General features: G+C 59.7%; 3 protein-coding genes across 10 annotated transcripts; 1 reads left to right on the top strand and 2 right to left on the bottom strand.

The window, feature by feature from the left end:
- The first annotated feature begins 351 nt into the window (after nucleotides 1-351).
- Slc4a2 (solute carrier family 4 member 2) lies at nucleotides 352-15848 on the top strand. Of its 4 annotated transcripts, none has more exons than XM_047562050.1 (23): nucleotides 352-722; nucleotides 3991-4107; nucleotides 5822-5987; nucleotides 6142-6383; nucleotides 6462-6580; nucleotides 7844-8076; nucleotides 8169-8311; nucleotides 9346-9526; nucleotides 10913-11048; nucleotides 11149-11314; nucleotides 11395-11545; nucleotides 11645-11829; nucleotides 11907-12132; nucleotides 12310-12525; nucleotides 12596-12744; nucleotides 12850-13044; nucleotides 13354-13608; nucleotides 13716-13805; nucleotides 13981-14147; nucleotides 14632-14885; nucleotides 14977-15146; nucleotides 15374-15547; nucleotides 15625-15848. In XM_047562050.1, exons 2-23 carry the CDS (start codon nucleotides 4054-4056, stop codon nucleotides 15703-15705), a joined length of 3753 nt encoding a protein of 1250 aa, XP_047418006.1. In that variant the 5' UTR covers nucleotides 352-722; nucleotides 3991-4053; the 3' UTR covers nucleotides 15706-15848. The 4 variants fall into 4 exon arrangements, with proteins under 4 accessions (XP_047418006.1, XP_047418007.1, XP_047418009.1 ...); XM_047562051.1 differs by lacking the exon at nucleotides 352-722 and adding an exon at nucleotides 1343-1401; XM_047562053.1 differs by lacking the exon at nucleotides 352-722 and adding an exon at nucleotides 1626-1783 and having other exon boundaries at nucleotides 11431-11545.
- An 83-nt stretch (nucleotides 15849-15931) lies between these two features.
- Fastk (Fas activated serine/threonine kinase) lies at nucleotides 15932-20127 on the bottom strand. 4 transcript variants are annotated; one of them, XM_047561128.1, is made up of 10 exons: nucleotides 19957-20127; nucleotides 18768-19190; nucleotides 18140-18319; nucleotides 17838-18010; nucleotides 17193-17406; nucleotides 16930-17089; nucleotides 16615-16706; nucleotides 16404-16539; nucleotides 16219-16333; nucleotides 15932-16144 (listed from the first exon to the last, which is right to left on the bottom strand). In XM_047561128.1, the coding sequence occupies exons 1-10, from the start codon at nucleotides 20036-20038 to the stop codon at nucleotides 16037-16039; spliced, it is 1683 nt and encodes a 560-aa protein (XP_047417084.1). In that variant the 5' UTR covers nucleotides 20039-20127; the 3' UTR covers nucleotides 15932-16036. The 4 variants fall into 4 exon arrangements, with proteins under 4 accessions (XP_047417084.1, XP_047417085.1, XP_047417087.1 ...); XM_047561129.1 differs by having other exon boundaries at nucleotides 17871-18010; nucleotides 19957-20125; XM_047561131.1 differs by having other exon boundaries at nucleotides 18949-19190; nucleotides 19957-20095.
- A 272-nt stretch (nucleotides 20128-20399) lies between these two features.
- On the bottom strand, nucleotides 20400-22888 carry Tmub1 (transmembrane and ubiquitin like domain containing 1). 2 transcript variants are annotated; one of them, XM_047561647.1, is made up of 3 exons: nucleotides 22746-22888; nucleotides 21463-21875; nucleotides 20400-21207 (listed from the first exon to the last, which is right to left on the bottom strand). In XM_047561647.1, the coding sequence occupies exons 2-3, from the start codon at nucleotides 21843-21845 to the stop codon at nucleotides 20856-20858; spliced, it is 735 nt and encodes a 244-aa protein (XP_047417603.1). In that variant the 5' UTR covers nucleotides 21846-21875; nucleotides 22746-22888; the 3' UTR covers nucleotides 20400-20855. The 2 variants fall into 2 exon arrangements, with proteins under 2 accessions (XP_047417603.1, XP_047417604.1); XM_047561648.1 differs by lacking the exon at nucleotides 22746-22888 and adding an exon at nucleotides 22212-22359.
- Between the last annotated feature and the right edge of the window lie 178 nt (nucleotides 22889-23066).

The following is a 23066-nucleotide window of genomic DNA, read 5'->3' as shown; positions in this document are numbered from 1 at the left end:
ACCCCCAGCAGGCTGCGCTCTGGCTTTCCACCGCACTCTACTCCCGGGGCCCCGGTTCTACCGCGGAGGCAAATGCTGGACTTCAAGTCCCAGGAAGCATCGCGTGTCCGCTTTCCGGGCGTCCCCGCCGTGCCGCCTCGGTTCCCAGTGTGCCCCGCTCTTGTTATTCCTTTTCTGTGCTCACAGCTCTCTTGGAAAAGGCTGCTCAGGGACTACACGTTCCAGAATGCCGAGGGGTTGGGGGTGGGGTGGGGCGGGGCGGGATGCTTTCTGTTCGGGCTTTAGGGTTTAGTGGCCTAGATCCCGGGCCGTAGTGGCCTGACTTTGACAGGATTGGTGATATTGAGTTCCCAAAGACCTCTTGACAACCTCAGCACGAATTTCTACCTCTTCTCAGGCTATCTAGTGACCCCAGGATTGAGTGGGGAATGGCTCTGAGCTACGTTTTGCTACTGATGACCTCACGGGAACCAGCTGACCACAGGGCTGGGTAGAAAGGCAGGTGTGCCCCATTTGAGGATGGAGTTGAGTGGAGAGACGCACGCGCCAGAGATTCTTCTTTCTGCTGGTCCGGCTTTATCGTCCCGGAGCCCACCGAATTCCAGCAGCTCCGTTCTAACATGTCGAGGCAAGCTGGCTGGAGTCTGCGAGTCCCTCAGATCCTTGTCTCCAGAGCAGGGCCCACTGGAGTCAGCTAGGGTGTGGCCCACGAGGGCTGGCAGGTTGGTTACCCTCTCAACAGACAAGACCACAGACAGATGCTACACTTGCAGCCAGCCTTTACCTCATCCCTTAAAGGAGTTGATTATAGATTTTCTTGCACTGCTCTCTAATTGTCTCTGATTGCATTCTTGAGGGCTGTGAACTGGGCGAAAACGGCCCCAAATAACACTGCTCAGCGTTGGAACCAGAGTTGGCGCTAACCTTTGTTAATTAACCTATTTATATCTGAGTGCTTTTGCATAAACAATGCTGTGATTCACCCACGTGGCAGGCTAAGGGAGCAAAAAGTGTATTCCTTATCTGAAAGAATTTATGATTTAGTTGGAAAAGCAAGATTACACATAAAGGTTTTTAAAAGATAGGCGACAACAATGAATAGATCTCCACTGAGTGTGGAGGTAGAACAAACGGAAGTGGGGAATCCCCAACAAGCCGCCCCGTCCTAGGTCAGCTCAGGGTAATGGGCAGCCAACTTCCAAGGCTATCACTTCTCACCCGCCTGCCACCCCATGCCTGGGGGGGTGGACTACTGGAGCCGGGGCGGCGCAAGAGATTCTTAACCCCATGCATGCATGCATATTTCAACTTCCTCCGCCCAGAATTTCCTGGCCATTCTTGTGCACTCTGGGTCCCCAGCGTAAGGCGGGCTCCTTTCCGACCAGAGGTGCTGTAACAGAGGCAAGAGATGGCGTTCCCGGGGCGCCTGTGGGGGGAAGCCCGGGGCCGCACTTCGCGCGGCCTGGCCGAGGGGACGGCGCGAGTGGCTTTCACACGCGGGGATCCGGGTGCCGGCCGGTGCCTGGAAGCGCGCCCCCGCTGCGGGTCTCTGCCCCGGCTGCTTCTTGGCTCGCCGCGCCGGGGCCGCGCACGGCGCGCCGGGGGGCGCGCACGTTGGGGGCTGGACTGCCCGCGGCGCGGGGGAAAGTTGAGTTGGGAGAAGTTGGGAGCGGCGGGGGCGCGCCCCGGGGTGGGCTCGGGGAAGTCGTCGGGAGCGCGAGAGGGCGCCGGAGGACTTGGAGAGACCCCGAGACCCCCGGGGCACGAAATCCTGAGCAAGCGGGTAAATGGAGAGGTGGTGGCGGGGAAGGGCCGGGGCAGCGGAGGGAGGAAGGGAGGGGGAAGGAGAGGGGGGAACTCGGTACGCGGGCGGGGAGGGAGTGGAAGTGGAGGAAAGGGCGGAGACTGGGGCGCGGGGAAGCAGATTTTGGGGAGAGGGATGAGGAGAAGAGGGGAGTGCTGGTCGGAAGCTACGATTCCGGGGTCTGCTTCTTAGAGTTTCCTACAGCCAGAGTGCCGCGCCCCCTGCCACCAGGAGGGGGTAGTCTCAGGGAGGCGCCACCACAGGCTCTCCCACTCCTGGGCCGGCTCCAGACCACCCCTCTCCCCTGCGACTTCCCTACAGTCTCTTTCAGTCCAGTCCTGGGGCTTGCCTAGGGCCTGGGGCCTGATCTAGGAGTTGGGAGGCGGAGTCGGGAAAGGCGGGGTGGCGGGTCAGGTCAGGACAAGGGGTCAGGCAGAAGAGGGAGCAGCTGGGTGGGGGTGGGAAAAATGAGCCTGGAGTTGGACCTGACTCCTGGGGGTCCACCTTGTCTGGGTGGGGAGCTCTGTGCTGCTTGTGAGGGTAGCACTGCCTGGTATCTGGGGTCCACTTTATCCTCCCTCCTCTCCCCCACCGGTCCCACGGCAAAGAGCTGTGGAATGTACCAGTTCTTTTGGGGAGTAGTTAATGCCCAAGTGGGGGTCCAGGGTGATAATCCCTTGGGCAGGGGGAGAGATGCTAATCCTCTGGGCCGGTCAGGGCTGGTCCCGGAATGTGCCCCCACCCGGATTATAGGCACCGATGCTCTGGACAGAAGCTGCTTTGTGTTCTGGGACGGGGAGGGGGGGAGGGGTGGGGGGCATGGTAGAGGGAGGAGGGGGTGATGGAAGAGCACTCTGAGGGCACAGCCTGGAGATGGCAGTGAGCACCTGCAGGTGCAGGGGACGGGTTCTCCCCACACCCCTCCCAGGGCACCTCTCCCCCACACTGGCGGGTCCTGGCTGAAGGCCTGCTGAGGGGGAGGTGGAGAGAGCAGTCAGCTGAGTTGGAGTGCCTGCCAGGAATGTGTGGCCCAGGCTCCCCACCCTGGGCTGACCACCCCCCAGACCATTATTCTTTGACCCAGTGCCGACCTGTCTTATTCCCAAGGTAGCCCGGAGTTGGGGGACTTCATATTGTTGCCTTCACAGAGCCTTGAGTGCTGCCCTCACTGGGAATGGGTACCCCAATTTGCATTGGTTGGGTTCTCTCCCTACAGTTTCCCTTTTCTAACCTCCTACCCCCAACACAATGTTCCCTTGGCCTCCCCTACAGTCACCATCAGGAGGGTAGCAGCCCAGCTACTCAGATTTTCCTGGCCCCTGACTAAAGAGGGGAGGGATGGGAACTGCCCCTCAGGAGCAGGACATCGGGAATTTCTGTGCCTACCCCTTTGCTGTCGTCACGTGCCCCTCCCCATTATAAAACTGCCCAGTTGGAGCCCACCGTTGTCCCCTTCCTCCCTCCCACCGAGTGCGAGTGGAGCTGGGCTCCTGCCCTTCACCCCAGGAACTTGCTTCTCCTGCCTGCCCTCACAGAGGGGGCAGGCCTGCCTCCCTGCCCAGCCTGCCTTGAGGAGGGGGCACCCCTCCCTACTTAGAGACCCCCTGCTTGCAGTCTTGGGCTCTGCCCAGCGTCCTCTCTCTCCCTCTCCTTTCTGTCTGGGTCGAAGTGCCCCCTCCTCCACAACTCTCTGCTCCGCGGGTGTCTCATTCAATACCACACCCCTCTCTGGTCTCAGGCCCACCTCCCGGCCACCTCCGGCTGGGTTCCTGTTTCTGTCTGGCCCTTCACTCCCGATTTTCCTCCGTTCTTTATCACACCCTCCCTGATCTCTGTCGCCTCCTCTACAGGGCTGGGCCTTGACTCCTTCCTCCCTCATTTTCCGCAGCCTCTCCCCCTCCACTCTCCTCTTGGCTGTCTCCAGGCCCTTCGTGGCCCTCTTTTGCGTCTTAGTCTTCTCCTCCCTCTCTCTCTTTGTTCTTCTCTTTTTTCCTATAAATAACTCTCCTCTTTGCTCTTGCTGCCTCTAAGGGCCACTCTGAGGCCCTCGTAGTCTAGGAAGATCCTGAGCAGGAAAGAGACCTGTGTGGCAAGCGACTGGGGCTCCTTTGCTCCCCGGGGCTGGATGCCCTGCGGGCCTGGCCTGCTCTGCTCTTGGATGGTGACTGGTCCTCTCCCCCACCCAGGTTATGCCTCCACCTTGTTGCCCTGAAAGCCGCAGCGACAGTGAAAAGGGCTAAGTTTTGGCCATGAGCAGCGGCCCTCGGCGCCCCGCCTCGGGCGCAGATTCTTTCCACACAGTGGTGAGTACTGCTCAGTCAGCTGGCCCCTAGGCCACAGGTGCTCAGGCCCAGGGACCAGCTGGGTGGGGGTGGCATGTGTATGCAGAAGCTGGGGAAAGGAGCCTGTGGTCGATGGGAGAGAGACGCTGCCATCCAAATCCTGACCTTGCACCTTGTTTTTTGGGGGGGGGAGGTAAGGTGGCTCCCGTTCCTGGGGATGGAGTTGAGGCTGTTTCTGAAGACCCAGGTAGTAGTTTAACTGCAGCTGGACAGGAACTTTGAGGACCCTAGGTCTCACCCAGGGGATCCCCAACGACCCCACCTTAATGTGTAGGTCAGGACACACGCATGCAGTGGTTCTGGGCTGAGCTTCTGGATGCGATTTGCCCCGCCCCTGGACCCACGTGCCTAGCTGACCCGCCCCTCCTGTCCCCCCACGTGGCCACCGCCCCACATGGCCCCCTCCTGATTTTCCTAAGGAGTCTAATGATTAACCTCAGTGCCACATTCAGCCCGGTTATTGGTCACTTTGGCCCGGCGGGGCACGTGACTGGAAGGGGCGCGGGCAGGTGTCCTCCCCCTCCTTCCCAGGTTCACCCCTGCCGGCCATGGACTTCCTCTTGCGACCTCAGGTGCGAGGGGTCCACGAGCCGCCCGCGCCCCCCCCCTCCCAGTTCCGCGCTCCCTCTGCTCCTGCCCGCTTCTTCCTGCCAGGCTGCTTCTGGTGGGAGTGGGGACCGAGTGCTTGGGTCAGCCGGTTGAGAGAGCCCTTCGCACAGACGGGAGACGCCAGCCCTCTGACCCTCGCATCTTCTATCCAGTGGAAGCTGCTCCTGTTGCCCGCCCCTCCACCCCGCATATCTCCCCAAGACCCGCCCTTCCTGGCCTTCCCGCCCTCTTCCCTGCTTTTCCCTTCTCTAGCCACTGGCACTGCCATGGAGGGGGCTGCATACCCCCGCCCTTGGAGGTTCTGATGCCCTTCAGGTCCAGAAACTTGAGCAAATATTTGGTGGCCAGGGCGCCTGGAGCTGAGACCGGCAGGGGGTGGGTGGGGGGCTGGACCAAGGCTGCTGGGCCAAGCAGCAGGCCGCTTAGCTAGACGCTTAGCTAGGCTGAGCTCTCAGAAGCGCCGCAGTCCCTGCCCGGTGCTGGCTCTGCTGCTGCTGTCTTCTGCTGCTGCTGCTGCTGCTACAGCTGCTGCCGCGCTCCCGCAGGATGACTCAGGTTGGGGGGGGAGGTGAGGGGCGGGGCTAGCCGATTGGGTTAGGGTGCTTGCTGCAGCGTATGGGGGCCCCCTGACCAGGCAAAGCGCACGTATTCCTGTGGAGGCATGGCTGGGTTTGTTTGACTCAGAATTACTCCAGGTCAGTTAGCTTGGATGCCCCCAAAAGTTACTTTTGGGGCTCAGCAGTTGTCCTCCAGGGGCCAAAAGGAGTTTTTTCACTTTTTAATCACTAAACTGCCGGGTTTGCATACCCCACCTTCCCGTTGCAGAGGGGACACAGGAGTGCTGAGATTTCCAGAGTGGGCCCTCCTGCCTGCCCTGGGTCTAACTGCAGACCAGGCCCATTCAGCTGGGAGCCCAGGGGACAGGCTGCTGGGGGGAAGTGGGTCCCTGGCATTGGAGGGCACGGCTACTGGGGGATTCTGACTCTCTGGCACTGAATAGGGCAGGGTTTGGGGGTGTGATTCCTGGTGATCCCCTGCGTGTTCTCTATACCCCTCTTCCTTACAGCCTGAACCAGAGAGTGTGGGTCCTGGGACACCTGGGTTCCCAGAACAGGAGGAAGATGAACTTCACCGCACCCTGGGAGTTGAGCGGTTTGAAGAGATCCTCCAGGAGGCTGGGTCCAGGGGAGGGGAGGAGCCAGGCCGCAGCTATGGAGAGGAAGACTTTGAGTGTAAGGAAACAGGCAGAGGAGGGGCTGGGGAGAGGACGTGACTGTCCCGCAGAGAAGGAGCTAGGGTCCCAGTGGGAAGAGCTACAGTTGGGGGCAGGATAGAGGGAGGGATGCTGTGCCTGCTCTCAGCCAAACCCCTCCCTCCTCCTTTCAGACCACCGCCAGTCCTCCCACCACATCCACCATCCACTCTCCACTCACCTGCCTCCTGATGCCCGCCGCCGCAAGACTCCCCAGGGCCCCGGACGGAAGCCTCGAAGGCGCCCTGGAGCCTCCCCAACTGGGGAAACCCCCACCATCGAAGAGGGGGAAGAAGACGAGGAGGAGGCCAGTGAGGCGGAGGGGGCCCGGGTGCTCTCTCAGCCGTCCCCTGCCTCCACACCCTCCTCTGTGCAGGTGAGCTGCGGCCACAACCTCTCGGGGTGGTGCAGGGCCTGACCCGGCCTCACATGCCTATGCGGGTCCCTGTTGCAGTTCTTTCTCCAAGAGGATGAAGGTGCTGACCGGAAGGTAGAGAGGACCAGTCCATCGCCCCCTGCACAGCTGCCACACCAGGAGGCAGGTCCCCGAGCCACCAAAGGGGCCCAGACTGGGTAAGTGCACCCTGGTCAGCACTGTCCCAAAGTAGGACACCAGACTGGGTTTCACCAGACTTGGAGTCACCAGACTGGTGTTCAGATCCCAGACCTGCCCCTTAGTAAACTCTCTGAGCCCTGGTTTCTTGTCTGTCAACCCAGCCTAACAGGACCTAGCAAGGGGGACTACAGAGAGGAGTTAGTTAAGGTCCTAAGTGTGGTTTAGCAGTCTCAGCCACCCTTGCCGTCCCCACCCAGGCACTGCCTTGAGGAGTAGACTGTGACATTCCAGCATCTGCTAGGACCCACAGGGTTCAAGAGGAATAGGAGACTCTCCCTCCTCATTCCTGGGGAGATGTCAGTTCATCCAGTTGGAAACCAGATGTCAAATGAAATGGAGCTGGAATATTGTCACTGCATCCAGTATCCTGATTGGGCAGAGCATCGGTACCAGTGGGTGATAAGAGTTTGGGGACACTAGCTTGGGAAGGCTTCCTGGGGGAAATGACCTCGAACAAGGTCATGACTATCTCAGATATCTCAGACCTGTTTTTCTGGGCGCCAGGCAATGTGAAGGACTGGGCTGCGGGAAGCGAAGGGCACGGTGCCTCCTCTGGGGAGTAGCCACACTGGGAGGCAGGCTGGCAGGCAGAGCTGGCGATGGCAGGAAAGCCTGGCATTAGGGAGAGGAAGGGAGAAGTGGGCAGGACCGTGGCAGAGACAGGGCACAAGCCATGATGGGCAGTGGCTGGCTCTGGTCCCAGGAGGCTTGGAGCCATGGAGGCCCTTCATGAGAGGAGAGAGGAGGAGAGCACATGGCAGGGACTGGGGCAGAGAGTAGGTAGCGGGGCAGAAACTGGAGTCTGAGGGGAGGCACAGACCCTCCTCATAGCACGGAGGAGCTGGCTGCAGTTCCAAAGCTGTTTTCACATGCTTTTTTCTCTTCGATCAGAAACGGGGACCCTGTGAACCTCTTGAATCCCGGGTTGTGCTCAGGGCAGAGGGGCAAGGAAGAAATGCTAACTGACATGAAGAGAGGTTCACAAGCACCTGTTAGGAACCACACCCTGTGCTAGTACTTTCCCAAGGTCTCACCTCCCCCAGCACCATGTGAGGCTGGCCTCAGCCCCATTCTGCTGAAGAGGAGTTCGTGTGCAGATTGGCCTTCTGGTGACCCCCAAGAGCGGGAACTCGGAGTTGCTGAGGTCCTTCCAGTCCCTTCCTAGGCTCCCCTGCATGGGTGGAGGCCGCCTCTCAGGTTCATGGCTACTCTGTTTGCAGAACACTGGTGGAGGAGGTGGTGCCAGTAGCCAGTGGCACAGCTGGGGGTGACGATGGGGGTGCCTCTGGGCGCCCCCTGACCAAAGCTCAGCCTGGGCACCGCAGCTACAACCTTCAGGAGAGAAGGCGCATTGGGAGTATGACTGGGGCCGAGCAAGCACTGCTGCCCCGGGTCCCCACCGATGAGAGTGAGGCCCAGACGCTAGCCACAGCTGACCTTGACCTCATGAAGAGTGAGTGCTGGGGCCTGGGCCGAGCCCCTCGCTGGTAGGAAAAGGAGCGAGATCAAGAGGGAACCTGACCTTGGTCCTCTGCTCGTCCCCAGGTCACCGGTTTGAGGATGTTCCTGGGGTGCGGCGGCACTTGGTACGGAAGAGTGCCAAAGGGTCCGTGCAGAGCGTGCGGGAAGGGCGGGAGCCTGGCCCCACGCCTCGGGCCCGACCCCGGGCCCCACACAAGCCCCACGAGGTACAGTTCTCTGCTCCCTCTTCCCCGCTCCCCTACCACGCGGACCAGGAGTCTTGAGCACGGAGGTGCTGCCTGTGGGGACGGGTCTTGGAGTTGGTGGACTTGGCCGTTGTGGAGTGATACGCATCAGAGACTCCTTAATCTGTGTCTCACAATTTTAATTCATGCCTGAGACCCTGCTGGTGTGCAAGTTGTGGCCATTTGCTGGCAGGTGGCAGTGAGGAGTCAGGGAGATGCCTTATTCTGCTTGGAACACAGACCCTTTGGGCTGGAGGGGTGGCGTGGCACTGCGCTTCATTTCCAAAACCCACTTGTCTCCGCTCATTTGCTCCTCCCAGCTGCCTGTGAGGATGGTAGCACAGGTGGTATCGGCCATAAATCAGGGTCTGTGACTTGGCCAAGGTCACCTGGTTACTTAATGACACTGCCCATCTCAGACTTCAGGGCTCTGGTCCTGAACTCTGCCTTAGTTTTTTTTTTTTTTTTTTTTTTTAAAGCTGTTTTATTGAGGTATAATAGCCCTGCAGTAAATTGCACCAGTACTGAGCGTCCAGCTGAGGGACGTGGTGCACCTGTAGCTCCCAGATGGCCACTGCCTTACTAGAAACTGTTTCCACCCTCCGCTGGTTCCTCCTGCCCCCACCCAGCAGTGTTCCTGCAGAGGTGACCATGCTCTGTTATTTGCAATTGGTTTTGCCAGTCCTGGCTACGTACAAAGGGAATCTTACAGAACCCTGTTGTTTTCCTAGGTGGTGACCCTGCCAGGCACTGTGTCCTGGAGTATACTTACCTCCTACAGGCTTGCTCTTTAATCCTTATAACAGCCCTTGGAGGAAGTGGGTATTGTTGCCTTGTCTACAAGACAAGGGGAAACCAGTCTCAAATTGAGTAGTCACATGTTCCAGGTTCCCAGGCCTCGTGTGGGACTCGTGTGCCTATGTGCCATCCACTGCGCCCCAGGGCCATTTGCTCTTCCTGATGCAGGCTTTGCCTGAGCCCACCCCTTACGCTGCACCCTCTCATCTTGCCTCAAGGTGTTTGTGGAGTTGAATGAGTTGCTACTGGACAAAAACCAGGAGCCTCAGTGGCGGGAAACAGCCCGCTGGATCAAATTCGAGGAGGACGTGGAGGAGGAGACTGAGCGCTGGGGGAAGCCCCACGTAGCCTCACTGTCCTTTCGCAGCCTCCTGGAGCTCCGCCGGACTCTGGCCCATGGTACCCACCCTGCCTGCCTCCCTGCCCATCCTTGCTGGAGGATACTCCCTGTTCCTAGATCCCTGTTCCTGAATCTGTTATGTTTCGGGTGCTAAAATGTCTTTAAACCATTTTGATGGAGTGCTTCCTGATATTCCTGGCATGGCTTCTTTGCATCATAGAAAACCTGGGGAATATGATCTAACCTGTGGGGCTGGATAAACTTCACTAAATAATTACCCCCCCGGACTCTCGAGCCCTGTGGCTGCTTGTTCCTCTTTTCCAGCTGGTAATCACCCTAGTGGTTCTTATTCTAAGTAGCTGAGGCCCAGAGACATGCTGTTAAAATCGTTCCCAAACTAAGAGTAAGGCTTTGAGCACTTTGAGTAAAGGACCAGAGTATTTTTTTTTTTTTTTTTCCACACTGTGGACTGAACCTAGGGGCACTTTGCCACTGAGCCACATCCCCAGCCCTTTTTTATTTTTGAGACAGAGTCTTACTAAGTTGCTTAGGGCCCTGCTATGTTGCTGAGGCTGGCCTTGAACTTGTGATTCTCCTGCTTCAGTTTCCTGAGTTGCTACCATTAGAGGCCTATGCCACTGTGCCCAGCCCCAGGGGTGCTTTACCACTGAGCTATATCCCTAGCTCTTTTTATTTTATTTTTATTTTGAGAAAGGGTCTCACTAAGTTGCTGAGGCTGGCCTTGAACTTATGATCCTCCTGCCTCAGCCTCCCGAGTTGCTGGTATCATAGGCGTGAGCCATTGTGCTGGCTGCATGAGTTTTATCATTAGGCTTTGTAATCTGCTTTGGTTCTATGTATTCTTTAGTTCTTTGTTCCTGAAAGTTGACCTTGCCAGATAAAGACCTGGTAACTTTTGAAAGAACTTTCTATATGAAAGGGTGTGCAGAGAGGGAGAGCTTCCTAGTGAGCAACCATTGGGCTTGTGGAAGCCAGGAAGCCTGGGGTGGAGGAAGGTCTTCAGGTGGCTTGAGGACTGCCTGGACAAGGCCACAGACCAGCTGTGTCCTGATCTAGAGGGTAGAGCTCGGACCCTAGAGGAACAGCATATGGGTCACTAAGGAAGAACTGAGGTCAGCCCGAGTGAGTGGTCTAGGCAGGGAGCTGGGTGATTCCTGGAGGGGGTGTGATAACTGAGTTTCCATGAACTCTCTCGGCCTCACTGCAGTTCTGGAAGGTGATGTGGGTGGGGAGAAATGGGTCAGAGAGGCGAAGTGGTACAGACTTCAGAGGCAGAGCTGGGACTCGAGCCTTGATCCTCAGTTTGTAGGTTGGACCACACCTTTCAAGTTAGGCCTGTCTGTCCCCAGCTATCCCTCCCATTCCATTTCCCATTGTTGTTTCTTACTCTGCAGTGAGGAATCCTCCTGTCATCTTTATTCCAGGGGCTGTGCTTTTGGATCTGGACCAGCAGACCCTGCCTGGAGTGGCCCACCAGGTAGTGGAGCAGATGGTCATCTCCGACCAGATCAAGGCTGAGGACAGAGCCAACGTGCTGCGGGCCCTTCTGTTGAAACACAGGTATGGCCCTGTGGGGACGGTGGATACTACTGCACCCTGCCCATCCCTTTCCATCCCTGCTATTGTTCCTCCTTACACTCACTGCTCTCTGCCCTGCCAGCCACCCGAGTGATGAGAAGGACTTCTCCTTCCCCCGCAACATCTCAGCGGGCTCCTTGGGCTCCCTGTTAGGGCATCACCATGCCCAGGGACCTGAGAGTGACCCCCACGTCACTGAGCCTCTCATTGGTGGTGTTCCTGAGACCCGGCTGGAGGTGGAGCGAGAGGTGAGAAGTGGGAGCAGACCCTGCCTGGGGCTGGTGGCCTGACTGTGAGCGAGCCCTGACGGAACTCGTGGAGCAAGCAGGCTGGCTGGCCTGAGCTCCATTCTCCGTCCCCCCAGCGCGAGCTGCCACCTCCAGCCCCACCGGCCGGCATCACGCGCTCTAAGTCTAAGCACGAGCTAAAGCTGCTGGAGAAGATCCCCGAGAACGCTGAGGCCACAGTGGTCCTCGTGGGTACGTGGGGCCAGTCTGAGGGCTGGGTGCTGGTCTCCGCAGGGGCTGGAGCTGGGCGGGCCCGCCGTGTCCTTGCTCACGATGGCCCCATCCCACTAGGCTGCGTGGAGTTCCTCTCCCGCCCCACCATGGCCTTCGTGCGGCTGCGCGAGGCTGTTGAGCTGGATGCAGTGTTGGAGGTGCCCGTGCCCGTGCGCTTCCTCTTCCTGCTGCTGGGCCCCAGCAGCGCCAACATGGACTACCATGAGATCGGCCGCTCCATCTCCACCCTCATGTCTGACAAGGTCAGCTCCTTGCCCTTCTGGGCTCACGCCATGGTCCCCCTCTGGTGCCCTCCCTGACTCCCATCCTGCTCTGGCAGCAATTCCACGAGGCAGCCTACCTGGCAGATGAACGGGACGACCTGCTGACTGCCATCAACGCCTTCCTGGACTGCAGCGTGGTGCTGCCCCCCTCGGAAGTGCAGGGCGAGGAGCTGCTGCGTTCTGTTGCCCACTTCCAGCGCCAGATGCTCAAGAAGCGGGAGGAGCAGGGCCGGCTGCTGCCCCTGGGGTCTGGGCTGGAGCCCAAGTCTGCCCAAGACAAGGGTACGGGCGTGCAGGCCCGCGCCAGAAGGGGTTGCCTTGAGGTGGGGTTGGGTGGGCAGGAGGGCCCCCCCAACTTCAGCGGAGGCCGGGGTTGCAGGCTTCTGCAGGTGGGTGGACCGTGTGCGTGGAGGAGGTCCTGGTCGGTGGGCAGCTGCCTGACATCAGCCTGGGTTGCAGCACTCCTGCAGATGGTGGAGGTGGCTGGTGCAGCTGAAGACGATCCCCTTCGTCGGACGGGCCGGCCTTTCGGGGGGCTGATCCGTGACGTGCGGCGTCGCTATCCCCACTACCTGAGTGACTTCCGAGATGCGCTTGACCCCCAGTGTCTGGCTGCTGTCATCTTCATCTACTTTGCTGCTCTGTCTCCTGCCATCACCTTCGGGGGACTGCTGGGTAAGGAGGAGCTCGGAGGGGCAGGGTACACAGCCTGGCTGCTGAGCTGAGCTGGTTCTTGCACCCCCAGGAGAGAAGACGCAGGATCTGATAGGCGTGTCAGAGCTGATCATGTCCACAGCGCTCCAGGGTGTGATCTTCTGTCTGTTGGGGGCTCAGCCATTGTTGGTGATTGGCTTCTCGGGGCCTCTGCTGGTCTTTGAGGAAGCCTTCTTCTCGGTGAGTGCTCTTCCCGCCTTGCTGCAGTTGCCCCTTCTCTTCCCAGCATCTCCCCCATTGCCCCCAGAGTTCAGGGTCTGATGACTTCCCACCTCTCCTGCCTAGTTCTGTAGTAGCAACCAGCTGGAGTACCTGGTGGGCCGTGTGTGGATTGGCTTCTGGCTGGTGCTCTTGGCCCTGCTCATGGTGGCCCTGGAGGGGAGCTTCCTGGTCCGCTTTGTGTCCCGCTTCACCCAGGAGATCTTTGCCTTCCTCATCTCCCTCATTTTCATCTACGAGACCTTCTACAAGCTGATCAAGGTAGGCAGGCCCTGATCAGAAGCAGGGCCGGGACAGCAGGGCTTCAGGGCAGGAGGGCGTACCAGGGCCTCTTATCTCTTGCGTCTTCTGGACTGGAGGCCAGGGTGGTCCCAGGAGTTCCCTGGACTTGCAGTCCATGGAGCTCGTGAGCTCAGGCTTGTCCTTCCCCCTGCTCCCAGATGGTCCTCTGGTTTGTTTTTTTAATCCAACAAGGTGAGCCAGTGCCAGCCTTCTAGTTTTCAGCCAAGCCCGAGAGTTTCATCCCCAGTTTAGCTAATGGAATCCTCTGTGACCCTCCCCTCTCCCCAGATCTTCCAGGAGCATCCCCTCCATGGCTGTTCAGTCTCCAATAGCTCAGAGGCAGACAGTGGCGACAACACAACCTGGGCCAGAGCAACAGCCACGCTGGGACCAAGCAATGGGAGCTTGCCTGGGCAGTCTGGGCAAGGGAGACCCCGGGGCCAGCCCAACACAGCCCTGCTGTCACTGGTGCTCATGGCTGGCACCTTCTTCATCGCCTTCTTCCTGCGCAAATTCAAGAATAGCCGGTTCTTCCCCGGCCGGGTGCGTGGGCTTGCAGGCTGTGGAGAGCTGGGTATGGGATGGGGTGTTGCTAGGAAGCGAGGGTCTGAGTGGGACAGCAGGTCTCTGAGCACAGTGTTTACCCTCAGATCCGGCGGGTGATTGGGGACTTTGGGGTGCCCATCGCGATTCTCATCATGGTGCTCGTGGATTACAGTATTGAGGACACCTACACCCAGGTAAGGCATCGTACAGGTGATGGCAAGGTGCTGTTTCCACCACCTGGGGTTCTGGGTATTGTACTCCAGGCCCCAGCCAGAGCCTGTCCGTAAGCTGGGCAAATACCAAGCCTTTCCCCAAGTGTGCCCTCCATGTCCACCCTGCCCATGACTCCACACTGTCTCTGCCCTGCAGAAGCTGAGTGTGCCCAGTGGATTCTCAGTGACAGCCCCAGAAAAGCGGGGCTGGGTCATCAACCCCCTGGGGGAGAAGAGCCCCTTCCCTGTGTGGATGATGATTGCCAGCCTGCTGCCTGCCATCCTGGTCTTCATCCTCATCTTCATGGAGACGCAGATCACCACGTGTGTGGTCCTAGCTGAGGGTCCTGGGGCTGTCAAGAGGCCAGAGTCCTCAGCCAGACTTGGGAACACACATGGGAACTGCTGCTGTGTTGAGCCAAAGAGCCCAAGGACTTTGGGGGACCCTGAATGCCCTGATGGCTGAAGTTTTATTTTATAGGCAGCAGAAAATGTCATCGAGGGGCTGGGGATGTAGCTCAGTGGTACAGTGCTTGTCTAGCAAGTTCAAGGCCCTGGATTCCATCCCCAGCACTGCAAACACTCCAAAACAAAACCTGAAGTTGGCCGGGGTGAGGATGGAGTGCAGGCTAAGGCTTGCTGGGAGCTCTCCTACAGGATGAGGGCTGAGGGCCAGACTGAACTCTGTGATGGAATTCTAGTCCTGACGGAATGGACAGGGACTACCGGGTTCCATAAGCAGGGACTGGCTGGGGCGTGCTGGCCACACCAGGTGTGGCAGGCCTCAGCAGTGCCTCCCCCTCCCCAGGCTGATCATCTCCAAGAAGGAGCGGATGCTGCAGAAGGGCTCTGGCTTCCACCTGGACCTGCTGCTCATCGTAGCCATGGGCGGCATCTGTGCCCTCTTTGGCCTGCCCTGGTTGGCTGCTGCCACTGTCCGCTCCGTCACTCATGCCAATGCACTCACCGTCATGAGCAAGGCTGTGGCACCTGGCGACAAGCCCAAGATTCAGGAGGTCAAGGAACAGCGGGTGACAGGGCTGCTGGTGGCTCTGCTTGTGGGTATGCCCCCCCATATATTCCTGCTTCCTTGTGGATACCCAAGGCCACTGGGGAAGGAACCTTGGGGCTAGTTGTTTCTCCTCTTCCCTAGGCCTTTCCATGGTTATCGGGGATCTGCTACGGCAGATCCCCCTAGCTGTGCTCTTTGGAATTTTCCTGTACATGGGAGTCACTTCTCTTAATGGGATCCAGTTCTATGAACGGTTGCACCTGCTGCTCATGCCACCCAAACACCACCCAGACGTCACCTACGTCAAGAAGGTGAGTCCTCGCCTGGAAGGATCCCAGAGCTCTGCCCCATCTTGGTCTCCTTGAGTCAGCTGCTTCTCCCCACTTTAGCAAGCCCCCGTTCACCATCTGTACAGAGCAGTCTCTGGAAGTGCCTGAGCTACTTCCATCCCAAGAGGAACAGGAGCGTCATTCTGGCTGTTCTCTGGATGTGTTGCTTGGGGGAGAAGCCTGGGCCCACTCTGTCTCTTCCCGACCAGGTTCGGACCCTGCGAATGCACCTGTTCACAGCCCTGCAGCTGCTCTGCCTGGCCCTGCTCTGGGCCGTCATGTCCACAGCCGCCTCCCTGGCCTTCCCCTTCATCCTCATCCTCACGGTGCCACTGCGCATGGTGGTGCTCACCCGCATCTTCACCGAGCGAGAGATGAAATGCGTAAGGACCCCTGCTCCCGCCCTCCCACCCCTCCCTCCTCTGGTTCTGGAAAGGCCCACCCTTCTCTTCCCCCACAGCTGGACGCTAACGAGGCAGAGCCAGTGTTTGACGAGCGCGAGGGTGTGGATGAGTACAACGAGATGCCCATGCCTGTGTAGCTGCTGCCCAGGGGCTGACTGACGGACAGAGGGAACGGGCTGGTGGGATGGGTTCCCCCTCCCCCTCCCAGTTTTTATTTAAGTGAATAATTTAAAGTCCCCTTCTCCCCACCCCCGCAGTAAAGTGCTTCGGCCTCCACCTAGCCCTGGTCTTGTCTGTGTGTCTGTCTAGTGGAGGTGGAAGGGATTGGGGTACCCAATCCCTGTCACAGAAATGAGACTCACAATGGGGAAGGAAAGGGACTTTAATGAAAAATCAAAACATAGGGAGCCAAAGTGCAAATTGTCCACCCCCCATAGGGGGGCCATCCTGAGCCCCATGTGCACCCCCTCACCCCCCTTCAGGCCCCCAGCGGAGGCCTAAGGCCTGGAGCTTCTGCCTAAGGTAGCTCTTGAGCTGGGGTAGGCCTCTCTGTGACTCCAGTTCCTCGAAGGGCAGCTGTGGGGAGAGGATACTGGGTTACCTGCTTGGCGGGGATGAGGATGAGGATGGGGCAGGGTGGGGTCTCTCACCGGCAGGAGCTGGTAGCCCATTAGGCCCAGGTGCCGCTCCCTCAGGGCGCGGGAGCCCAGCAGCACCCTGCCATCGCGGCAGAAATGCCAGCGTTCACGCAGCATCAGCACCACCCTAGAGAGGAGTGGACATGGTTTAGGGGTGCTCTTGGCCAAGGGGCCAAGATTCCCCCACCCTTTCTTACCTTTGGGCAGGGTCTGGGATCGTGGGATTAGAGGCAGCCTGGCCCTGTGGGCAGGACCTTGGTGGGTAAGGTAGGAAGGGGTCTTGGGTCCTCACAGGAAGCACAGCACCAGAGCTGCTGACACACAGCAGGAAGTCTACAGGGAAGAGAGCCAGGGCCTGAGCCTAGCTCCCTCTTGGGGGCTGCCTCCTCGCCCACTCCCAGAGCTCACCTGTGCAGTAGCCGGGAGGCACAGTCAAGTCCTGGCGGTATTTCTCCTCCCCCAGCAGCTGGCGTAACCCCTCAGCTACTATGTCCTTGTGACTGAGGGGAAAGGACACTGGTAGAAGACAGGCCCCAAGGTCTCATCCCAGTCTGTCGCCAAGACAAACCCCTTCACTGCCTCAGGGCCCATTTTTCCCCTCTAGGACTGCTAAGCACACTGGTACAGGTACAGTGGTACTGGTACAGGTGGTCCATGGTCCCTCTGGCTGTTCTGTGCCCTCTGGTTGTCCCTCCCCTTGCCCCACCCAGGTTGTCTGCCCACCTGTACTTGCAGCGGGCACGGTCGGTGATGAGTGGCTGCGGAAAGATGGGCACTTGCTGCCTTAGGGGGAGGCGGGGGCCCCGATATCCTGGGAGCTCCAGCTCCACAGCCGTGTCAAGCAGGGAGAGGTAGCGTCGCACAATCAGAGCGTGAGGGGTGCCTGTGGGGAGGTGGGGACTGGGGCACCCTGGGTAGACCAGTGATCCCTGGGTGCTCCCCTGCCCTCTGGCTCTCAGGCCCCTCCAGCCATCCTTTGTGCATACCACTGATGTGGTTGATAAAACCCGGGGAGAAGACAAAGTGCAGGGCTCTGAAGGGCAGGCATTGTAACTGGCACAGTGACATCAAGATGTTGACTGTGGCCAGGGGTGCCACCCCTGCCTCCCGAGCCAGGATCCTCTCAAGACAGGGCATAAACTGCTGCTCCAGGGGCAGGTAGTTCAGCCGCCCAAAGGGCAGGACCAGCTTCTGTACCACCTGTGGAGAAGAGCAGCTTGTCAGCTGGCAGGAAGTGCCACTGTGGGACTCATCCCGCAGGCTGAGGGTCAGGCAGGAATGGCCTAGCCTGTAACCCTGTAATGTCACTGTCAAGGCATAATGGCTCTCTACCCCAGCATTTACACAAGTTCAACAGTATAAGTAGTGTCTTTGAACCAATGTGACAAGTAGAAGGGACATCCTGTGGTGCCTGGCCAGCAGACTTGGAAGAGCAGGCATGGAACTAGGGTGTGCTAAGAGTGCTTTGGGAAACTGCAGAGTTGTTACGGGGGCTGGTCGAGCCAGAGCGCAGAGGTACACACCCCAGGGCATGGAGCAGAGCAACCTAGCTGGAGTGCTTCTGCCAGAGCAAAAGGTTAGTCAGGGTGGACAGGAGGCTGGGCTTGACCAGATCACTGAGGATGACTCACAGAGGAGCATGGGAGGGTGGGAGGCAAGCCCACCTTGCTGCTGAGCTGGGCTTCCTGGACCACCAGGAAGTGGGCAATGGCTTCCAGAAGCTGGGGCTCCCGCAACCGATGCCGAGCAAGGTGCTGGGCCAGAAGCACCATCACATGAGGAGTCAGTTCCTCTGGCCTTGCCTCTGTGAAGAACAGCCCCTTACATCATGCTGGGCCCTGACCTGCGGCAGGCGAGACCGCCAGCCCAGACAACTTAGTCCCCCGTGTCCTCCTCAGCCCCTGCCCTCCATTTGCCTTCCACCCTCCAGCACCTGCCAGGCTGCTGATCAGATGCTGCCTTGGATAGCGCAGGAAACGGGGGCAGCTCAGAGCAGCTTCTAGCCTTTGCCCACCATGGAGGACAGGATGCAGAGGGGGAGGTGGCTTTGGAGGGAGGCGGAACCTTCGCTCCTGCTCCAGGGCACACACCAGAGGCCCATCTGATGGAAAGCCTGAGAGGGAGAGGGGCAAAGGACGTCCTGATGAGAGAGCTGTGCTGTGATTTTCTAATCATAGGGTGAGTCCTGACCTCTCTCCTCTCCATTTCCTGAGCGGGAAGATATACTCAAGTTTATGTGAAAACACTGGAGAAATGCAAAGTTTCAGGTGGACACACATCAGAGCAGTCTGTGGGGAACGCCTTATACAAAGGTGGCAAAAAGGCCCTCAACTCCTGCCAAGAGCTGCAGTGGCTTCTGAGAACACTGTAGAAGGAAGGTGAGGTGGTACCCTGTGAAGCTGGAATGAACGCTGTCCAACCTGTGACGTCTGTGGTGGATACAGGAGGGGCAGCAGCAAGTGTACCTGGGTACGTGCTACTCCTGGGCAAAAGCATGACCTGTGTACTGTTCTTTCCCTCTAACCTTCCCTAACACCCACACCCCCAGACGCCCTCCTCACCAAGTAAGACTGCAAGGTGCAGACACACGTGGATGGTATGAATGTCAAAGGAGGGGCAGTTTCGGATGATGAGCTGACTCAAGTCCTGCAGTGTGGCCTGCTCCACAGGAGGGGGCCGAGGCTGAGACCCCAAGAGCTGGCCCAGACGACGAAGTGCCACAGGGTAGTGGTGGGCGCGCACCTTGGTGGGGTTCTGGCCCAGCCAGCGCAGCAGCTCCCCAGGACTCTTCGCCTGTTCCAGAAGCCGCTGCAGTCCTTGCACATGGCCTGCTCGGGGGCCTCCTCCAAGAGGCCGGTCCCCCCACTTGCTGGGCCCCAAACAGCAGGGCTGTACTGGCGGGATCAGCAGCAGGCCAGATAGCCGAGCAGGGGAGGCCTGAGCAGAGAGCAGGACTCGAAGCATGGAGTTGGGTGATGGAGACCCTGAAGGGTGGCCCAGAAAAGGGGGTGAGGTTTCCTCCAAAGCGGCAAAGGACTCAAGTCTTCTCCTTACCTCACTCCCCATCCAGAGGGGCCTGGGGTCAGAGCAACCCTCTGTGACTGCTCTGGTCCTGTTCTCCACCCTGCCCTCTCTCCCTTTTCATTCCTTGAAACAGCAATCCTAATCCTTCAGTGTGCTCAGCGCAGCGCAATTCACAAAGCAATTCCACATGCACTATCTCCTCTGATGCTCCGTACTGGCCGATGAGGAGTCGCAGGGCTGGCATTACCTCATTTCACAGGTGGAGAAACCAAGGGCCAGAGCGACGAAGAGGTTAAGTTAAGCCCGAGGTCATTCACGGGTTAGTGGTCGCGCCCAGCCTGGAGCCCGGACGGCCCGGCGATGCGTCCTCCCGACCACCTCCCCCTCCCGCAGGAGGCGGCGGCGGCGGCATGGAGGGCGGAACGCGGGCTCCGCAGCAGGACGGTGCTGGGTCCCATGCTGGGCGCTCCCACTTACCAGCTGCGTGACCTTGGACAAGCGGCTTCGCCTCTGCCTAAGTCTCCTCACCCATGAAAAGAGAACACAGCGCCCCAAGTCGCAGGGTGCGCGCGGGGAAGAGTGCGCAGCTTTGCGAAGGCGAGGAGTCCGCGATGCGGGGGGCCCACACACCCGCCCCGGCCCGGGGACGTCAGAAGACCGTGGCCACCGCCGCTAACGCCAGCTCCCGCCGCCCTCCCGCGGCCCACCCCGCAGGCGCCACCCTACATGACTCCCCGGGCCCCGCGCAGGTCGCTCCCTCAGTCGGTCTCGGGGCCCGGGAGCCGGGCTCCCCCCGCGGCCTCCTCATCGGCGGCCCACCGAGTCCGCCATCTTCCCAGCAGCCCCAGAACCGCAGCCGGCACGCCAATCCCGGCGCAGCGCTCGGCCAGCGGAGACGTGGCTCCCGGCAGGCGCTGCGAGCCGCGGCGCCGCGGGACCGCCCCCCGCTTCCGGGAAGTGCGCGCGCTGGGCGGGGCCACAGCCGGAGGGGCGGGGCTGCAGAGCCGAAAGCTGAAGCAGGCGCATCCGAACAGGGAAAAGGGTCTGTTACCGGCCGAGCAGGTTGCACAGGGCTCAGGGTCGGTGCCCGTCCTTCTCTCCTTTTCTCCCGGGGCAAGGCCTCCCCGCCCTTCCCCCGAGCGCCACACAGACACACACCAGAGTGAAAACTTCACAGCTGTTTTAATCTCCACGTTCCAGAGAATGCCTCTGCCCCTCCCAGCTCCCTGTCACCAGCCTCCCACGGTCCGAAGGTCCCCAAATCAGTCTAAGGAGCTCCTGGGACTAGGGATGGCTGGGTCCTCAGGCAGAGCACTAAGACGGGCCCAGGGGAGTGGCCCGGCTTTGTCCGGGGCCAAGGCAACGACAGCAGGTGCCTGACCCTGAAGAGCCAACTGTCAGTGAGGGCTGAGGGCCAGCAGCCCCAGAAGGTGGTCCAGAGCCATGGAGATCACAGGGACGGGCCTCTGTCAGTTCCCGGAGTCCCCTGCGGCGCAGGGCTGGGCTCCAGGGAAGTGGGAAGAGGCAGGCTGGAGAAGCTGGCCTGGGCAGACAGCAGCTCTCACCACGCCGTGGGGAGTGAGGTCCAGAAGGGTTGGCTACACCACCAAGAGCCCGTGGAGGCACTATGGGCGGTACATGGCAAAGGCCAGGAGACTGAGGAGCAGGGTGAAGCCGGCTAGGCCCAGGGTGGCGGTCAGGGGAAAGAAGGGCCGGTACTGGATCTGGCAGTACCAGAGCAGGAGCAGCAGCAGCAGCAGCAGGGGCAGCAGCAGGCTGCCGATTTCCAGCCCGGAGGGGCCTGGCTCTGACCCCGGTGGGCAGGGGGGATGTGGGGAACCGACCCTCGTTGACACATGGCAGTGCAGAACGCAGTTGGGAGGGAGGTGAAGGCTGCCCAGTGTCTGGCTGTCGTCTCCTAGCAGCTGGCCTTGGTAGATGAGTCGCACCTGGTGTTCCCGGCCGGGAAACTGGGTCCTGAGGAGAGAGGGACCTGGGTAAGAGAGCAGGCCTCTGGCAATCCTAGTCCTTTGCCCAGAGCAAGGCACCCATTCCTCACCCTTGCCCTCCACACACCACGCAGGCAGTGGCCTCTGGGGGGCAGTCTGTTGCAGGGGAACAAGCACAGTGTACACTTTGGGGAGCTCCATTCCCTCAAACTGAAAATGAGGGAGGCCCAGTCTATCTCACCCCATTCTTTAGCATTCTGTTCCTATCCTTTTCCCTGCTTACCTTTTTAAGGAACCAATGGTGTCATGAGGCCAGGCTCTGGCCACCTGTTCCGAATCATTGAGGAATTTCAGCCGTAGCACTAGGGGCTCCTGTGGGGAATCTGGGGGTGGTGGTGTTGCGGTGACTCCAGGCTCTGGCTGTGCAGCTTGACCTCTGTGTCTCAAGCTGGGAGTCTCGGCCCCTGGAGCCTCTCCTCTGATGCTGTCAGTGGCTGCCATGGCTTCGCTGGGTTGTGCTGGCACTGGAGTCCCTGGTGGTTGTGGCAGGGGATCGGAGCCCTCGGCGGTGTGTGTTGAGACCCAGGCAAGGGCCAGCACCAGAAGGCAGGCAAGCACCGCAAAAAGGACGGTCACCTCATCACCCACCCCTTCAATCAAGGCCATGGCACCTGCCTTGCCTGCCGCGCTACCGAGCTGGAGAGGGCACAAAGAACAGGTGAGGGGCTGGCTCTCTGGCCAGGAGCCCTCCCAACTTCAACAGGCTCTGACCTCACCCTGCCACAATTCTCCCACAGTCCTGATTCCTGATTTCTCTGTTCCCTTAACCACGCTGGTACAGACTGCTTTGTATCCCAGTCACCCCAAATTTGCCATGTCTTCCCATCACCAAATTCCATGACCTAACTTTGTAACCTGAATTCTAGGTCTTCTAGCTCAATTCATGGAAACACAATCTCCAGGAAGGTCCTTGACCTTCTAAAAAGCCAGTCCCCTAAACTTAACCCCCACCAACTTCACCCCAAAGCTTACCTATTCTTTTGTCCATTTCATCTCAAAGTTTACTCCTTTGCCTATTTCACCCCAAAGTTCATCTAATGCTCTGTAACTAAGTTCTCCCAGGGGCTGAAAAAGGGTCTTCAAACCCACCTCACCCCACCCCCGCAACTCGCGCCTTACCATTTACCCAAACCCCACCCGCGGCACGGGACTCCTTCCCAAAGCTTCCCCCACACCAAACGTCAAACTCCGCCCTTGGGCAATCTGGAGTCTCCGCGCGCTACCACCCACCCAGCAGGTCCCCTCCTGGTCCACCCAAGCCCCACCCCGCGGCAGCCCGATTCCGCGCCCCCGCGGGAAGCCTCTCCAAACCCAGAGGCCGCCAGACCCCAGATCCTGTCCAGGAACCCAAGACTGCGCCCTCCCCACCCCCACCTCTCCATCACCCCTCCCATCTTCCCGCCCCCCGAGCCGCAGGAGGGCACTGCCGGTCCCGGGGCGGGGCGAGGGCGGCCAGGTCCGGACCTGGGGCGGCGGGGTGGGCGCGGCCAAGGCGCGAGGACTCACCGCCTGGCTCCACCAGCTCCATCGCGGCCCCTCGGGCACTTCCGGGCGGGAGGCGCCGAGGTCGCAGACACCTGAGGCACCGCTCCTTCCCCGCCGCCGCGGCCCCGAGCATTGTGGGATTTGTAGTCCGCGCTGGCAGTGCCCGCCTTCCACCCTGCGGACCCACGTGCGGGGCTCGGTCCGCTGTCCAGGGTGTCTGCAGATCGCCGAGGGCTACGGGGGGCGGCTCTGGTAATTGTGCTATCCCGCAGAGGTTTTGACCGCAGCAGGATCCGCCCCCTCCGCCGCCAGCAGCCAGGGCATCTGTCACTCCAGACACCA

The sequence above is a fragment of the Sciurus carolinensis genome, chromosome 8 (genome assembly GCF_902686445.1).
Source record: "Sciurus carolinensis chromosome 8, mSciCar1.2, whole genome shotgun sequence".
NCBI lineage: Eukaryota > Metazoa > Chordata > Mammalia > Rodentia > Sciuridae > Sciurus > Sciurus carolinensis.
The sequence above is the reverse complement of the archived record's forward strand: the minus strand, read 5'-3'. Positions and strand labels throughout refer to the sequence as shown.

Excerpts from the sequence above, each read along its gene's own strand:
- Tmub1 (XM_047561647.1), bottom strand. The coding sequence starts at position 21,845 with ATGGCCTTGATTGAAGGGGTGGGTGATGAGGTGACCGTCCTTTTTGCG. Across the intron at positions 21,208-21,462 it reads ACCATTGGTTCCTTAAAAAG|GACCCAGTTTCCCGGCCGGG; the intron begins GTAAGCAGGGAA and ends CTCTCTCCTCAG.
- Slc4a2 (XM_047562050.1), top strand. The coding sequence starts at position 4,054 with ATGAGCAGCGGCCCTCGGCGCCCCGCCTCGGGCGCAGATTCTTTCCAC. Across the intron at positions 6,581-7,843 it reads ACCAAAGGGGCCCAGACTGG|AACACTGGTGGAGGAGGTGG; the intron begins GTAAGTGCACCC and ends CTCTGTTTGCAG. Across the intron at positions 13,806-13,980 it reads TTGAGGACACCTACACCCAG|AAGCTGAGTGTGCCCAGTGG; the intron begins GTAAGGCATCGT and ends TCTGCCCTGCAG.
- Fastk (XM_047561128.1), bottom strand. The coding sequence starts at position 20,038 with ATGAGGAGGCCGCGGGGGGAGCCCGGCTCCCGGGCCCCGAGACCGACT. Across the intron at positions 16,707-16,929 it reads CGTGCCCGCTGCAAGTACAG|TCACAAGGACATAGTAGCTG; the intron begins GTGGGCAGACAA and ends CTTTCCCCTCAG. Across the intron at positions 16,145-16,218 it reads TGGGCTACCAGCTCCTGCCG|CTGCCCTTCGAGGAACTGGA; the intron begins GTGAGAGACCCC and ends CTCTCCCCACAG.